The sequence below is a fragment of the Anomaloglossus baeobatrachus genome, chromosome 10 (genome assembly GCF_048569485.1).
Source record: "Anomaloglossus baeobatrachus isolate aAnoBae1 chromosome 10, aAnoBae1.hap1, whole genome shotgun sequence".
Taxonomy (NCBI): Eukaryota; Metazoa; Chordata; class Amphibia; order Anura; family Aromobatidae; genus Anomaloglossus; species Anomaloglossus baeobatrachus.
This window is the reverse complement of record NC_134362.1, coordinates 164,627,715-164,646,054: the sequence shown is the minus strand read 5'-3', so window position 1 is coordinate 164,646,054 and position 18,340 is coordinate 164,627,715. Positions and strand designations below refer to the sequence as shown.

Here is an 18,340-nt window from a genome sequence, read left to right as displayed (position 1 = left end):
TAATGGTTGGACAGGCTCTGTTCACACGTTGCAATGGTTTGCATGTGTTTTATGCAAATTAAAAGCTGCTTTTTTACAGGACCAGCAAGAGTTATGAGATTCCAGAAATCTCCACTGAAAGCAATGCAAAAACATAGCTGCATTTTTGTTGCTTTTGAATGATACTAACTTAGACAAATGACACCGAAAACGCAGCAAACCTGCTTTTGGAAGCAGCTTTTTTCTTTAACTACCAAGTGAGCTGGTTTTGCTGCAGAAAAAATGCAATGTGTGAACATACCCTTTAAAAGGAACCAGCCAGCAGGATTTTGCTATATGAGGTAAAGGCAGCGCCATACTGGCACTAGGATGCTGGATCCAAGCATACCTGTTATAGAAATGTGCCGCCCCTGTGCCAGCAGCCGCCGCTGCTCGGATCCGGACCTTCTAAGGGGGTGGCTCAAGGGTCTCCGGACCCGGGGGTCTCGCGGACACGCCGAAATAAAAGGGGGGAGGGACATAGATGTACGGGCTAGGCCGTATTAAGTACGTGACGCCACCCACGGTGTGTGGGGAGGTGGGACCCGGGGGAGATGTAGTGGCAGCTGGATGTTAAACCCTCCGTGGGTAGGGATGGTTGCCCCGGGACCCAGTGTCTTTGTGCAGGGTATGGCGATGGCAAGGGCAGGCGCGCCTGAGCAAGCAGGGGGGTGTTTGGTTACTCACAGTAAATGAATCACACAAGTCTTTCGGTAAACCAAAGGTGCTGGTGGCCGGCCGCCGCGGCCGGTTGCATTCGGGTTCCCCACCCAGGCTGGTGGTCACTGTCCTTTTCCTCTGCACTGACATTGTGTAAGGTGGACTTCCTAGTCTGGAACTCAGGAGTCCGCTCCCGGCTGGATGTGGCCTAAGGAGCTGTGCCCGCAGACGCTGGCCCGTGGGATCTATGGGCCCTGGTGGTGACCTCCTATCCCTATCAGTGGGCTGTTGTCTTCTATGAGGGACTTTCGGTGGGGCAGGACCTCTAGTCCTGGCCTCAATCTGTTAATTAATCTGTTAATTAACTAGTTTCCGGATCTGGCTTCAGGGTCCGAGTACCCCCTTTTGTGCTCCGGTTTCCGGGTCGATTCCCCGTGTCGGTACCGGCGGGCTACAACCCTGTCCCGGTCCACCTCGGTTCTGCCGAGCCATCTTCCCGTCTCCTGCTGACGGAGACCACTGTCTGCCACCTAGCCAAAGACACCAGGGCTCCAACCCTGGCACCGTTCAACTTGAACCTCCTCTGCTGGAGCTACACCTAGCTCCAGCCCACACTCCTCTCAACTTGAGCTCCAAACTAATCTAATTACTGTTTTCCCGCCCCGGGCTGTCTAGACCCCTTGGTGGGCGTGTCCAACCGCCTGGTCCCGCCCACTGGTGTGTCCATCTTTCCCTAAGGGGGGTGACTAGGGTTTCAGGTCGGCTGTGTGTTTCCTAAGTGAGGGAAGGTGTTATGCGGGGGCCTATCTGTGACTACCTGGTTTTGCCAGGGCATCACAGAAAGATCGGATGCTTGATTGCTGAAATATCTGTAATCAAAGTTCCAGAAATGCACTACACTTTGATTGACAGGTGTATAGGGGGAAGGGCCTGTGTGGGTTGGGTCCCCAGCAACTATTCCTCCTCCGGCGTCCTCCTGGCTTGCCCCTTTTTCTTTATTTAAATATCACACCATACCACCATTGCTGCTGTAGGCGGCGCATGCACATTACCACAGTAATTGTGACTTCATTAAAATGGCACCGGGGTCTGCGCATTCGCGTACCATGATCTTCGGCGCCATTTTATTGAAGACACTGTGGAGAAGACTATGAGCAGCAGGGGTGTGTGTGCAGATATAAAAATAAAAAATAAAAATCTGCGTACGTACTTATGCCACTCAGTCTTCACCGCAGTGTCTTTCATAAAATGGCGCTGGAGATAGTGGTATGCGCATGCGCGGACTCCAGTGTCGGTTTAAGGAAGACATAATTGCTGTGTCAATGAGCATGCGCCGTCAACAGCTGCAACGGCAGGGTGGCACAATATTTCAATAAAGAAAAGCGGGCACGACATAGAGGATGCAGGAGGAGGAGTATACACCAAGGACCCAAACCACAAGTCAAAGTGCAGTGCATTTCTACAACTTTGATTAAAAATATTTTAGCAATCAAGCATCCCATCTTTCAACAAAAGGCATGCTTGGATACATCATACTAGCACAAGTATGGCACTACCTTTACTTTATATAGCAAAATCCTAGTGGTTGGTTCTCTTAAAGGAAATTTGTCACCAGGTTTTTACCTTATGAGCAGCAGCCACCAACAGTAAGCGCTTATATACAGCATTCTAGAATACCGTATATAAAAGCCCAGACCATGCTGTATAACGTGAAAAACAGCTATATAATACTCACCTAGGGGCAGTCTGGTCCGGTCTGATGGGTGTCGCTGCTCTGCAGGATCCGTCGTCATCCGTCAAATGATGGAATCCAGTGACAGATTACGTTTTTTAACTGAGCATGCTCCAAATTATTATTATTTAGCCCCCAGCTAGTCAGAGCCATCGCATCAGTTTAGCCACAATCTGCAACGAATCAGTCAAGAAAACGGATTGTGACTGATGGCAAAAATCTGATGTGTGAAAGGGGCCTAAAGGGGGCTTTACACGGCAGCGATATCGCTAGCAATTTTTAGCGATAGCGAGCGTGTAAGTACCCGCCGCCGTCATGCATGCGATTGTTTGTGATCGCTGCCGTAGCGAACATTATCGCTACGCAGCGTCACACATACTTACCTGGTCGGCGGCCGGTCGCTGTGACTGCCTAACAATCCCTCCTTCAAGGGGGAGGGACGTTCAGCATCACAGCGACGTCACCGCAACGTCACTAAGCGGCCGGCCAATCAAAGCGGAGGGGCGGAGATGAGCGGGACGTAACATCCCGCCCACCTCCTTCCTTCCTCATTGTGGCCGGCGGCAGCTAAGGAGACGTTCCTCGCTCATGCGGTGTCACACACAGCGATGTGTGCTGCCATATGAGCGATGAACCACCTGGATAAACAACCCTTACCGATTTTTGAGTTTGGGACGACCTCTCCATGGTGAACGATTTTCACCATTTTTGAGGTCGCTTAAGGTCGCTGGTATTACACACTGCGATATCGTTAATGACGCCGGATGTGCGTCACTAACAACTTGCCCCCGACGACCAAACATTAACGATATTGTAGCGTGTAAAGCCCCCTTTAGTGTGTAATCGCTCAATACCAAAAATTTGGTATAAAATTTGTGCAACTAGTAAGTCTTTAGGCCCTGTGCGCACGCTGCGGATTTACCGTGGATTTTGCCGCGGATTTGCTGCAGAAAATGTGTCTAAGGCTATGTGCGCACGTGTGCGCTCTGCACCGCACTGAAAAGGTGCGCTTCAGAGCGCAGCTGAAAAGCTGCGTTCTGAAGCGCATGGTGCCGGCGAGAATGTGCACTCTGCCTGCAGCTCCTGCCATAGACAGAGCAGGGGCTGCCGGCAAAGCGCACGGAAGAAGTGACATGTCACTTCTTAGAACGCAGCGATTCGGGCAACAGCCGAAGCACTGCGCTCTAATATGCCACGTGCGCACGGCCCCTGCACAATCTCCATAGATTGTGCAGGGGACGCAGGACGCATGCAGTTACGCTGCGCTGCAAAGCGCAGCGTAACTGCATGAATTACGCACACGTGCGCACATAGCCTAACATTGTTGCAGTCATTACCCAGCAAATCCTATGGGTTTTAAAAAATGCTGTGTGCATTCTGCGTTTTGTTTTTTTTTTATACCCTCGGATTTACCTGCGGAATTAATGTGCATGTCACTTCTTTTCTGCAGGTGCCTGCAGTTTTTGCCATAGATAATGGTAAAGATCCACAGGGACCAACCTGCGGAAAATCCGCGGCAAAACCACATGCGGATTTCGTTGCGGTTTGGGTGCGTTTTTTTACCGCGAGTGCAGGTTTCTTTAAGAGGGTCCGGATTTTCCTTAAGAAAAAGGCACTTTCTAGTGTGCACATGACCTCAGACAACGTCTACATCCCATTTGGCTATGTGCGCACACTGGATATTTGGTTACAGAAACGTGAGCACTAAATCTGCATCTCCTGGGAGAAAAAAAAAAAAAAGGTTTTTTCCATGCATATGGAGTAAAAAAAAAAAAAAATGCTGAAAGAATTGACATGCTGCAGTTTATTTTCTGCTGCAAATCTTCAAGGGAAAAAAAAACACATGCGCACAAAATTTCAGAATTCTCATTGACTTTGCTGGCATAAGGATTTGCATACAGTTTTGTGATAAAACTGCACTGTGTGCACGCAGCCTTTATATCTGCTTACAAAACATCTTATTTTCCCGCTATGACATTAATAAATTGGAACCGATCTGATTTCCATCTACGTACAGGAGTAGCGCATTCCGACATAGCTGACATAGTTACCGAACATGTTTGTTGCATTCCCTAAAATTGGCAAATCTGTGACACACCCAGCGCAGATACAGATAAGCTAATAACTAATATTAACACAGACACACAACAATAGCAATATAGATAATAGATACGATAAAATCCGCATATTGCGGCACTTACAGAGAGAAAGAAATCTTGGCACAACAGGCGTAACACAAATATGGATTTGTCTGCACAGTACCAGGCTTCTGGTCTCACTTTCCTCCTCCGCCTTCTACTTCCTACTAAGCTCTTGGTCTCTCCTCCCCTTAACCTGCTCTTTAACTCCCTAAGCCCTAGCACAAATCTCCCAGCATCTATTTCCTGATGGTATGTGCAGATATAAGACCTTAGGCTAGTTTCACACTTGCGTTGAACGGCATCCGTTGCATTGTGTTGTGTGATGGATGCAACGGATGCGTTGTATATAGTGGCGCAACGGATCGTACAAAATGACGCAATCCATTATAGGTTTTTTCCTTCACTTTACACATTTGGGCATGCGCAGTTGTGTAAAGATGGATGCGTTAATGGAATCCATCAAATGACGGATTCTAACGGAATCCGCCACCATAGGCGTCCATTATAAAAATAACGGACGCCGACGGAATCCTGCAGGTTGCGTTTCTTTGACGCTCCGCCAAGTGCAGAAAAACACTACATGCAGCGTTCCATCAGCCAAGTGGATGCAACACAGCATCGGCTGACGGGTGCAATGCAAGGCCATCCATTGCTATCCGTAGCTAATAGAAGTCTATGAGGAATCAAGCGGTTTCCTGCAACGGTTACCGTAATTCCTCAAGGCGGCGGATAGCAACGGATGCCGTTGAACGCAAGTGTGAAACTAGCCTAATTCACACATCAGTGATTCTTCTTGTATGCAAAAAAAAACCTCTTAGTTTCTTCAGTGTTTTTGATCCGAGTGTCAAATTTTTACCCTTATTTGCAGCAGATTTTTTTTGGCAGTGTTGGCAGGAAAAATGCATAAAACACCTGAATTTTGTATAGGTTTTTTTCCCACTCATTTGGGAAAAACGCTGAAGGAATTGACATGCTGCAGATTTGAAAAAAATAAAACACTTTGATGGTTCAATTTAGGCCAGTTTCACACATCCTTCTTTTTGCCGGTTTCGCGGATCCGGCGCACTCCCGTACAGTGAATACAGTACAATGACAGCGCTGTAACTTCCGGGTCACATGCGCCGGTCACATGACAGCACGTGACTGGCGCTTGTTGCGCTGTCATTGTACTGTATTCACTGTACGGGAGCGCGCCGGATCCGCGAAACCGGCAAAAAGAAGGATGTGTGAAATTGGCCTTAAAAGAAAATACATAGAAATGTCATTCACGTTGCTGGTACTGTAGAATGCTGTGGTTTTTTTCTGCGGCAAAGGATTTATCTTTTCCTTTTCTCAAGATTTTCCTAACAAACAGTCCTTGAAAATTAGATAGCACATAGGTGGCTGTGGAATTTTTCATGGACCCATTGACTTTCATTGACTCAGATCACGATCGGACATGTATCCGTGACTTTGTTCTGACCATTTGGACATGTGAGCAGCCCCATAGACCAGTAATCGCCAACCTTTTGAACTCTGTGTGTTAAAATTTATAAAATAAAAATGAGTATAACTCGGGTGGTGTGTTGCTTCTAGAAAAATCCACAATTTTGTGATATTTGTAGCTCTAGTAACAAAAAAATTGTAATTTTAATATATGTACTGTATTTCATTGGCTAAATCTTCAATTGAAGTTTGTTATTTTGTACAAGTCCAAGGAAGCCCCCTGCCTCCCTCAGTAGTCATTATCTCCTCATCCCCTCCTCTTCCCCCAGCAGTCATGATCTCCTCTCCCCCTCCCTCCCCCCAGCAGTCATGATCTCCTCTCCCCCAAGCAGTCATTATCTCCTATGGGCCCCCCTCAAGCATTATCACCTCTCACCATCCCTCCCCTTAGCAGTCATTATCTCTTCTCTCCTCCTCTTCCCCAAGCAGTCATTATCTCCGCTCCCCCTCCCTCCCCCCAGCAGTCATGATCTCCTCTCCCCCTCCCTCCCCCCAGCAGTCATGATCTCCTCTCCCCCAAGCAGTCATTATCTCCTATGGGCCCCCCTCAAGCATTATCACCTCTCACCATCCCTCCCCTTAGCAGTCATTATCTCTTCTCTCCTCCTCTACCCCAAGCAGTCATTATCTCCGCTCCCCCTCCCTCCCCCCAGCAGTCATGATCTTCTCTCCCCCCAAGCAGTCATTATTTCCTCTGGCCCCCCTCAAGCATTATCACCTCTCACCATCCCTCCCCCCAGCAGTCATTACCTCCTCTCCTCCCTCTCCCCCCAAGCAGTCATTATTTCCTCTGACCCCCCTCAAGCATTATCACCTCTCACCATCCCTCCCCCCAGCAGTCATTACCTCCTCTCCTCCCTCTCCCCCCAAGCAGTCATTATTTCCTCTGACCCCCCTCAAGCATTATCACCTCTCACCATCCCTCCCCCCAGCAGCCATTCTCTCCTCTCCTCCTCCCTCTCCCCCAGCAGTCATTATCTCCTCTCCCCCTCCCTCCCCCTCAGCAGTCATGGCTTAGACCAGGGTTGGGAAACCTTTTTTCTGCCAGGGGCCATTTGGAAATTTTGACCAACCTTCGGGAGCCGCACAAAATTATCAATGTGAAAATGACCCAGCTATATTTGGTCAAATAATTAATAAACTCACCTCTATTGTGGTGGTTGGAGCATCTTCTCTTTGGTGCGGCTGTGATCTTTGGTGATACTAGTCATGTTGCTTCTCACAGCTGCTTTTCCAGGTTTGTCTCGGTCTGGAGTGCAGTCAATTCATTGTGATAATAAGATTGGTAAACCACATACATCACATAGCAGATGCAGGGACTGCTGTATAGAAATCACAGGAGACACATACATCACTGGCGGGGCTGGGGGCATATACATAACATAGGAGATGCTGGCACTGCTGAATATACATCACAGGAAACACATACATCACAAGAGACACTGGGGGCACATACATCACACGAGGGGCTGGGGACATGTATATGCTCCCAGCTCCTCCTGTGATGTATATTCCCCAGCCCCTCCTATTATGTATATGCCCCCAGCCCCTACTGTGATGTATATGCCCCAGCTTCTCCTGTGATGTATATGCCCCCAACGTCTCTTGGGATATATACGGATATATATGCTTCCAGCCTCTCCTGTGATATATATGCCTCCAGCTCTTCCTGTGATATATATGCCCTCAGCCCCTACTGTGATATATATGCCCCAGCCCCTCCTGTGATATATATTCCCCAGTCTCTCCTGTGATGTATATGCAACAGCCTCTCCTGTGATGTATATCCCCCAGTGTCTCCAATGTGGTATACTGTATATGCCCCAGCCTCTCCAATGTGATGTATATGCTGCATTCCCTCCTGTGGTGTATATGCCCCTAGCATCTCCAATGTGATGTATATATCACAGGAGGGGCTGGGGCACACACATCACAGCGTTATTGGATTTTGGAGTGGACATGCTTCAAATTCTTCATAAAAAAAGCTCATTGTGAAGATATAATAAACCTGAAGCCCAGACACTGGGGTCTCCTTGACACATTGGCTCCAGGATTATCGTTAGTGCACATTCTTATTAAAAAACAAATAATAATACTGTACAAATCCTAACAGTATTCTATTTGGAAAAGTTATAATATTAATTAAAAATGTCTGTCTTTTACGCAAGAAACAACAAGTCACTAAATATCACTGTTGTGTGGTTTATTTTTATTCTGCAGCTTCTGCTTCAATTTTCCTGTAAATTGTACGTTTCTTTAAAAGAAATTTCTTTGTACAGTTTGATACATTTACAAACACACAGAAATTTCCGATAAGTACAAACATCAAATTTTACAGCTCAACAGTAACAATTTAAAAGGTTTTTCAGAGGTTTGTTTTTTTTGTTTGTTTTTTTTTTTAAAAAAAGTCAACATCCAATCAGGCATATTACAAATCTAGTCTATGTGGTGCATCCAAAATTGCTGCTCAATCCCCTTCACCATAATGGGGTTGAACTGCATTAAAGGAAATATGTCACCATTTTTCTGCTATGTAATCTGAGAGCAGCATGATGTAGGGGCTGAGACCCTGATTCCAGCGATATGTTACTTACTGGGATGCTTGCTGTCATTTTGATACAATCACTGTTTTATCTGCTGCAGATCTAGCAGTGTTCTGAATGCTAAGCTGTGTATAACCCCGCCCACATCCCTGATTCATTTTGATATAATCACTGTTTTATCTGCTGCAGATCTAGTAGAGCTCTGAATGCTGAGCTGTGTATAACCCCGCCCACATCCCTGATTCATTTTGATATAATCACTGTTTAATCTGCTGCAGATCTAGCAGAGCACTGAATGCTGACCTCTGTATAACCCCTCCCACATCCCTTATTCATGTTGATACAATTACTGTTTTATCTGCTGCAGATCTAGCAGTGCTCTGAATGCTGAGCTGTGTATAAACCCGCCCACATCTCTGATTCGTTTTGATACAATCACTGTTTTATCTGCTTCAGATCTAGGAGAGCTCAGAATGCTGAGCAGTGTACAGCCCCACCCACATCCCTGATTCATTTTGATATAATCACTGTTTTATCTGCTGCAGATCTAGCAAAGCTCTGAATGCTGAGCTGTGTATAACCCTGCCCACATCCCTGATTCATTTTGATACAATCACTGTTTTATCTGCTGTAGAGCTCTGAATGCTGAGCTGTGTATAACCTCTCCCACATCCCTGTCAGCTTTCTGTGTACACTGTGCATAGGCAAAAAAATGACAATAAGTGGTGGGGGTGTGGTTATACTAGGAGGCACGAGGCAGCTAGTCCTCTAGGTGATAATATCCTACTGATAAAACACTGATTTTATTGAAACAGCAACACACATCCCAGTAAATGACACATCGCTGGAATCAGGATCTCAGCCCCTACATCAGTCTGTTTTCAGATTACATAACAAAAAAAAAACAGTTTAACAGTCGAAGGAGGTGAGTAACCTTTAATTTTGGAGATGAATGACATATCATACTGGCTTCTGTCTGCAGAATAATGCTACTTGTGTAATTTACAGGTATTTTTGAAAGTCTGTAGGCAACCTGTGCCTCTATCCATGGGTATTGTTATCATCAATATGTGAACAGCACTATGATCATTTATCTAGTTAAAATGGATTAATTTAACATCAAGATGATTGGTAGGGAGGCTAACCAAGATGTGTCTCCCCGCCATGTTTCCTATATGGTCCTCTTGGGTACACAACACGTTAAATTATCGGAAGATGATACTGTCAGGATACCAGTGCCAGACTGGCCATTCAGTACAATTCTGTAAGCAACTATAAAAACCATACACAAGTAGGCTGAAATACATACAAATGACAATATAGGGTTAATGCGACATTGTATATTTCAGCAACCGAGCCAATCAGTTTTTACATTTCCGATTTTAACAATCTTCAAGATCTTGTCTTCCATCTCGTAGTAGTACTGGTCTTTGAAGAAATAACTGTAGCCTAGAATGTAAGAAGGGAAATATTAAGTGTTGAAATATTTGCTAAATTATGTACAACCATTCCGTTGTGTTCTTTCTAACTCCTCTTAGGCTCGTTCACACTGTGAAAGGTCCAAGTACTGCCCGATTTTGGACCCATAGTGTGTCACAGATCTATCCACGCATCCGTTAAAATTATGACTCAGAGAACAAGATCCGTAAAACTCAGCGCAAGCCCTGTTCTGATATTATTCTATATCTGCGCTTACAGAGTGCTGCTGTATTCTTTTGTTTGTGTTTTGTTTAGTTACAGCAGCTGGCACCTGTTCACACTTCCTATGTTCTATTTGGAGATGCAGTTTTTTGCAGTATATACTGGAGGTATGGGCAGTCTCCTTTTCTCACTGTGCTCTTCTACAACCAGCCCCTTGCCCATATATTTGTAGACTTTTAGTCCAAGAGATGCCTGAAATTAGGTTAGGGTCCCATCAAAGAAAGGTCACCATGCTGTGGTAGATGGGCTCACATAAATTGGCCAATTTATGCGCTAAGCATCTTCATTTTTCGAAGTATATTCCATATAGCATTAATGAAGTGTAAATTTCAAATATTCTATGTCTACATATATATATTAACACTTACAGAGTGCTGCTGTATTCTTTTGTGGCACCTGTTCACACTTGCTATATTTGGAGATGCAGTTTTTTGCAGTATATATTGGAGGTGTAGACAGACTCCTATTCTGACTGTGCTCTCCTCCCATCAGCCCCAGGGTGGTTTTAATTTGTGCGGGTTCCTGCCTACCCATATATTTGTAGACTTTTAGTCCAGGAGAGGCATGACATTACAATAGTGTCCCATCAAAGAATGGTCACCTTGCCGCGGTAGATGGGCTGACATGAATTGGCCAATTTATACCCTAAGTACCTTTCTTTTTCTAAGTATATTCCATAAGCATTTATGCATTTTAGATTTCACATATTCTATGTCTGCACATATCTTAGCATTTACAGAGTGCTGCTATAGTCTTTTGATTATGTTTTGTGCATTTATAGCTGCTGGCTCCTGTTCACACTTGCTATGTTCTATTTGGAGATGTAGTTTTTTGCTATATATATTGGAGGTACAGGCAGCCTCCTTTTCTGAATGTGTTCTCCACCCATCAGCCACAGGGTTGTTTTAATTAGTGCCGGTTCCTACCTGCTCATATATGTGATTAGCACGTTGCACTTTATAAAATTATTTTGTATTGATTCCTTGATGAATCAAATTAATTTTGTCACTAGCACTTTACTATATTTCATAATAATTGATTATAATTTACAATATTTTATAATTCATCTTTATAATAATTTTAGAGTTCAATTCAGTGTATTATCCTATTTATATATATTTTATATATATTTTGTGCCCTTTTAACATAGTAGGCTGCTATTTCACTGTCACTAATTGTTGCCCTTTATATATTTCCATTTGGTCTATAGTTTATTTCTTATACTAATTGGGCAGCAATTTACCAATATTGTATGCATTATCGGGTCTACCGTAGTTGGTCCTCTACACCTGTCTGACCACTTTTTTAATTGTATTTTGATTGTATTCTATGTAATAAAGAGAATCATTATTTTGGCCATATACTTTGTTCTGCTTTGTTGTTTTTGATTGCTATAAGTTCATGGTCCGCTGTATATTTGTAGAAGGGTATTCCTTGCTGCTCATATATTTGTAGCTTTTCGTCCAGGAGAAGCATAAAATTAGAATAGGGCCCCATCAAAAAAAAGTTACCTTGCCATGGTTGATGGGTTCACATGAATTGGCCAATTCATGTGAACCCAAGTACCTTCATTTTTCTAAGTATATCCCATATAGCATTAAAGCAGTTTAAATTTCATATATTCTATGTCTACATATACAGTGCCTACAAGTAGTATTCAACCCCCTGCAGATTTAGCAGGTTTGATAAGATGCAAATAAGTTAGAGCCTGCAAACTTCAAACAAGAGCAGGATTTATTAACAGATGCATAAATCTTACAAACCAACAAGTTATGTTGCTCGGTTAAATTTTAATAAATTTTCAATATAAAAGTGTGGGTCAATTATTATTCAACCCCTAGGTTTAATATTTTGTGGAATAACCCTTGTTTGCAATTACAGCTAATAATCGTCTTTTATAAGACCTGATCAGGCCGGCACAGGTCTCTGGAGTTATCTTGGCCCACTCCTCCATGCAGATCTTCTCCAAGTTATCTAGGTTCTTTGGGTGTCTCATGTGCAGGGCCGTATTTACCATTAGGCACCCGTGGTCCGGTGCCTAGGGCGGCAGATTGTGAGGGGCGGCACCTTCTGGCAGCAAAAAAAAAAAAAAAAATTTTTTTTTTTTTTTTTTTTTACATTTTTTTTTTTGTGGCCGCCGAGCACAGGGAGCTGATTGACCCTGGAACTGCCGGCGCCTGCACTTCCGGGGTCACAGGCGCGCGCCAATCAGCTCCTTCCTCTGTGCTGCGTTCACTGCTGTGTGGACGTCACATGCAGAGCTCACAGCAGGACGCCGCGGAGGACGCCGTGATGGTAGCCGGTGTCAGAAGAGGATACTCACGTGAGCCAGGAAGATGGCGGCGGGCACTGGAGCAGGTAAGTGGATTCATAAGGAGCGTGGGAGTGTCTCTAATGCAGACCAGAGATCTGCGCATGCGGGGGGGGGGGAGGCGGCAAAGGCAGATACTGGAGGGAGGCAGAGGCTGAGACTGGGGGGAGGCTGGAGGGAGGCAGAGGCTGAGACTGGGGGGAGGCTGGAGGGAGGCAGAGGCTGAGACTGGGGGGAGGCTGGAGGGAGGCAGAGGCTGAGACTGGAGGGAGGCAGTGGCTGAGACTGGGGGGAGGCTGGAGGGAGGCAGAGGCTGAGACTGGGGGGAGGCTGGAGGGAGGCAGAGGCTGAGACTGGAGGGAGGCAGAGGCTGAGACTGTGGGGAGGCTGGAGGGAGGCAGAGGCTGAGACTGGGGGAGGCTGGAGGGAGGCAGAGGCAGAGACTGGGGGGGAGGCTGGAGGGAGGCAGAGGCAGAGACTGGGGGGAGGCTGGAGGGAGGCAGAGGCTGAGACTGGGGGAGGCTGGAGAGAGGCAGAGGCTGAGACTGGGGGGAGGCTGGAGGGAGGCAGAGGCTGAGACTGGGGGGAGGCTGGAGAGAGGCAGAGGCTGAGACTGGGGGGAGGCTGGAGGGAGGCAGAGGCAGACTGGGGGGAGGCTGGAGGGAGGCAGAGACTGGGGGGGAGGCTGGAGGGAGGCAGAGTCAGAGACTGGGGGGAAGCTGGAGGGAGGCAGAGTCAGAGACTGGGGGGAGGCTGGAGGGAGGCAGAGGCAGAGACTGGGGGGAGGCTGGAGGGAGGCAGAGGCTGAGACTGGGGGGAGGCTGGAGGGAGACTGAGGCTGAGACTGGGGGGAGGCTGGAGGGAGGCTGAGGCTGAGACTGGAGGGAGGCTGAGGCTGAGACTGGGGGGAGGCTGGAGGGAGGCAGAGGCAGAGACTGGGAGGAGGCTGGAGGGAGGCAGAGGCTGAGACTGGAGGGAGGCTGAGGCTGAGACTTGAGGGAGGCTGAGGCTGAGACTGGAGGGAGGCTGAGGCGGAGACTGGGGCAGGCTGAGGCTGGGGGGAGGCAAAGGCTGAGACTGGGGAAGAGAGGCTGATGCTGAGGGAAGATAGAGGCTGATGCTGGGGGAGAGAGGCTGATGCTGGGGGAGTGGGAGAGAGGGGCTAATGCTAGAGACAGAGGACAAGGGATGAGGGATAGTGCAATGACAAAATCGATTGGGTGGGGGGAGTGTAAGGACTCAGAATAAGAGGGGGCAGCATTGGGAGCTCATTGTGAAGAAGGGGCAGCATGTGTGGGATCAGTATGGAGTGGAGCAATGTAGGGGAGTCAATATCAAGAGTGGGGTAGTGTGTGTGGGGCGGGGTCTCAGCATAAGCGTTAGTGTGGTGGTCTTAGCATGAGTGGGGCAACATGAAGGTCTCATTATGGAAAAGAGGAAGGCAGCATTAGGAGCTCATGGAGAGGGACAGCATGCATGGGACATTGTGAGAAGGGGGCAGCATGCATGGGACACTGAGGAGGGGTCAGCATGCATGAGACATTGTGAGGAGGGGGCAGCATGCATGGGACATTGTGAGAAGGGGGCAGCATGCATGGGACATTGTGAGGAAGGAGCAGCATGCATGGGACATTGTGAGGAGGGAGCATCAAGCATGAGACATTGTGCGGAGGGAGCAGCATGCATGGGACATTGTGAGGAGGGAGCAGCATGCATGGGACATTGTGAGGCGGGAGCAGCATACATGAGACATTGTGAGGAGGGGGCAGCATGCATGAGACATTGTGAGGAGGGAGCAGCATTCATGGGACATTGTGAGGAGGGAGCAGCATGCATGGGACATTGTGAGGAGGGGCAGCATGCATGGGACATTGTGAGGAGGGAGCAGCATGCATGGGACATTGTGAAGAGGGGGCAGCATGCATGGGACATTGTGAGGAGAGAGCAGCATGCATGGGACATTGTGAGGAGGGGGCAGCATGCATGGGACATTGTGAGGAGGGGGCAGCATGCATGGGACATTGTGAGGAGGGGGCAGCATGCATGGGACATTGTGAGGAGGGGGCAGCATGCAAGGGACATTGTGAGGAGGGGCAGCATGCAAGGGACATCGTGAGGAGGGAGCAGCATGCATGGGACATTGTGAGGAGGGGGCAGCATGCATGGGACATTGTGAGGAGGGGGCAGCATGCAAGGGACATTGTGAGGAGGGGGCAGCATTCATGGGACATTGTGAGGAGGGGGCAGCATGCATGGGACATTGTGAGGAGGGGGCAGCAAGCATGGGACATTGTGAGGAGGGAGCAGCATGCATGGGACATTGTGACGAGGGAGCAGCATGCATGGGACATTGTGAGGAGGGGGCAGCATGCATGGGACATTGTGAGGAGGGGGCAGCATGCATGGGACATTGTGAGGAGGGGGCAGCATGCATGGGACATTGTGAGGAGGGTGCAGCATGCATGGGACATTGTGAGGAGGGGGGCAGCATGCATGGGACATTGTGAGGAGGGGGCAGCATGCAAGGGACATTGTGAGGAGGGGGCAGCATGCAAGGGACATTGTGAGGAGGGAGCAGCATGCATGGGACATTGTGAGGAGGGGGCAGCATGCATGGGACATTGTGAGGAGGGGGCAGCATGCATGGGACATTGTGAGGAGGGGGCAGCATGCATGGGACACTGTGAGGAGGGGGCAGCATGCATGGGACATTGTGAGGAGGGTGCAGCATGCATGGGACATTGTGAGGAGGGGGCAGCATTCATGGGACATTGTGAGGAGGGGGCAGCATGCATGGGACATTGTGAGGAGGGGGCAGCAAGCATGGGACATTGTGAGGAGGGAGCAGCATGCATGGGACATTGTGACGAGGGAGCAGCATGCATGGGACATTGTGAGGAGGGGGCAGCATTCATGGGACATTGTGAGGAGGGGGCAGCAAGCATGGGACATTGTGAGGAGGGAGCAGCATGCATGGGACATTGTGACGAGGGAGCAGCATGCATGGGACATTGTGAGGAGGGGGCAGCATGCATGGGACATTGTGAGGAGGGGGCAGCATGCATGGGACATTGTGAGAAGGGGGCAGCATGCATGGGACATTGTGAGGAAGGAGCAGCATGCATGGGACATTGTGAGGAGGGAGCATCAAGCATGAGACATTGTGCGGAGGGAGCAGCATGCATGGGACATTGTGAGGAGGGAGCAGCATGCATGGGACATTGTGAGGAGGGGGCAGCATTCATGGGACATTGTGAGGAGGGGGCAGCAAGCATGGGACATTGTGAGGAGGGAGCAGCATGCATGGGACATTGTGACGAGGGAGCAGCATGCATGGGACATTGTGAGGAGGGGGCAGCATGCATGGGACATTGTGAGGAGGAGGCAGCATGCATGGGACATTGTGAGGAGGGGGCAGCATGCATGGGACATTGTCCTCACATCATGCTGCTCCCTCCTCACAATGTACAGATCATATTTCATAATCGAGGAAGGTGTGGTGGATATACAGTAGTTTATAAGGGAGGGCAGTGTGGTGTTTATTAGGGGCAGTGTCACAGTCACAGTATATAAGTGGGGACGGTGTGGTGGGAATATTTTATACTCATGCTATGTTTTGATGTGCCTGTGGTGATTCCCATTGGGGGGGGGGGTTCGTTTCTTATTGATACTTTTTAAAGTGTGCTACAGAGTAGATCTGCCTTAAACAGATGTCGTGTGCGAAAACTCAGTTTTACGTTGTCACTAAGGGGCGCGACCACTTAAAGTGCCTAGGGCAGCACGAAGGCAAAATACAGCCCTGCTCATGTGGACTTTAATCTTGAGCTCCTTCCACAAGTTTTCAATTGGGTTAAGGTCAGGAGACTGACTAGGCCACTGCAACACCTTGATTTTTTCCCTCTTGAACCAGGCCTTGGTTTTCTTGGCTGTGTGCCTTGGGTCGTTGTCTTGTTGGAAGATGAAATGACGACCCATCTTAAGATCCTTGATGGAGGAGCGGAGGTTCTTGGCCAAAATCTCCAGGTAGGCCGTGCTATCCATCTTCCCATGGATGCGGACCAGATGGCCAGGCCCCTTGGCTAAGAAACAGCCCCACAGCATGATCCTGCCACCACCTTGCTTGACTGTAGGGATGGTACTCTTGGGGTCGTATGCAGTGCCATCCAGTCTCCAAACGTCACGTGTGTGGTTGGCACCAAAGATCTCGATCTTGGTCTCATCAGACCAGAGAACCTTGAACCAGTCTGTCTCAGAGTCCTCCAAGTGATCATGAGCAAACTGTAGACGAGCCTTGACATGACGCTTTGAAAGTAAAAGGTACCTGACGGGCTCATCTGGAACGGAGACCATTGCGGTGGAGTACGTTACTTATGGTATTGACTGAAACCAATGTCCCCACTGCCATGAGATCTTCCCGGAGCTCCTTCCTTGTTTTCCTTGGGTTAGCCTTGACTCTTCGGACAAGCCTGGCCTCGGCACGGGTGGAAACTTTCAAAGGCTGTCCAGGCCGTGGAAGGCTAACAGTAGTTCCATAAGCCTTCCACTTCCGGATGATGCTCCCAACAGTGGAGACAGGTAGGCCCAACTCCTTGGAAAGGGTTTTGTACCCCTTGCCAGCCTTGTGACCCTCCACGATCTTGTCTCTGATGGCCTTGGAATGCTCCTTTGTCTTTCCCATGTTGACCAAGTATGAGTGCTGTTCACAAGTTTGGGGAGGGTCTTAATTAGTCAGAAAAGGCTGGAAAAAGAGATAATTAATCCAAACATGTGAAGCTCATTGTTCTTTGTGCCTGAAATACTTCTTAATACTTTAGGGGAACCAAACAGAATTCTGGTGATTTGAGGGGTTGAATAATAAATGACCCTCTGAATAAACTTTTCACAATTTAAAAAAAAAAAAAAGGAAATAACATTCTTTTTTGTTGCAGTGCATTTCACACTTCCAGGCTGATCTACAGTCCAAATGTCACAATGCCAAGTTAATTCCGAATGTGTAAACCTGCTAAATCTGCAGGGGGTTGAATACTACTTGTAGGCACTGTATATTAGCACTTACAGAGTGCTGCTGTATTCTTTTGTGTTTTGTGTAATTCTAGCAACTGGTACTTGTTCACACTTGCTATATTTGGAGATGCAGTTTTTTGCAGTATATATTGGAGGTGTAGACCGCCTCCTATTCTGACTGTGCTCTCCCATCAGCCCCAGGGTGGTTTTTATTAGTGCTGAATCTTGCCTGCCCATATATTTGTAGACTTTTAGTCCAGGAGAGGCATGACATTACGATAGTGTCCCATCAAAGAATGGTCACCTTGCCGCAGTGGATGGGCTCATATGAATTGGCCAATTTATGCACTAAGTACCTTCCTTTTTCAAAGTATATTCCATATAACATTAATGCAGTTTACATTTCATACATTCTATGTCTGCATATATCTTAGTGCTTACAGAGTGCTGCTGTATTCTTTTGTTTGTGTTTTGTGTAGTTATAGCAGCTGGCACCTGTTCACATTTGCTACGTTCTATTTGGAGATGATGTTTTTTGCAGCATATATTGGAGGTATAGACAGCTTCCGATTCTGACTGTGTTCTCCTCCAATCAGCTCAAGGATGGTTTTATTTAGTGTCAAATCCTATCTGCTCATATATTTATAGACTTTTAGTCCAGGAAAGGCATGAAATTATGATAGGGTCTCATGAAAGAAAAGTTACCTTGCCGCAGTTGATGGACTCATATGAATTGGCCAATTTA

The 18,340-nt window shown here is 47.6% G+C and overlaps 2 protein-coding genes across 2 annotated transcripts in view; both read right to left on the bottom strand.

Annotated features, from left to right (window-relative positions):
- The window catches only part of LPCAT2 (lysophosphatidylcholine acyltransferase 2), a 56,113-nt gene extending 51,410 nt beyond the window's left edge, over positions 1-4,703 (bottom strand). Inside the window, exon 1 of the mRNA XM_075326820.1 lies at positions 4,612-4,703. The gene's annotated coding sequence lies outside the window, so the exon portion shown is untranslated. The remainder of the gene's footprint in view (positions 1-4,611) is intronic.
- A 3,521-nt stretch (positions 4,704-8,224) lies between these two features.
- The window catches only part of MMP2 (matrix metallopeptidase 2), a 50,414-nt gene continuing 40,298 nt past the window's right edge, over positions 8,225-18,340 (bottom strand). Inside the window, exon 13 of the mRNA XM_075325772.1 lies at positions 8,225-10,028. Coding sequence (XP_075181887.1) covers positions 9,925-10,028 — 104 coding nt within the window. The 3' untranslated portion in view covers positions 8,225-9,924. The remainder of the gene's footprint in view (positions 10,029-18,340) is intronic.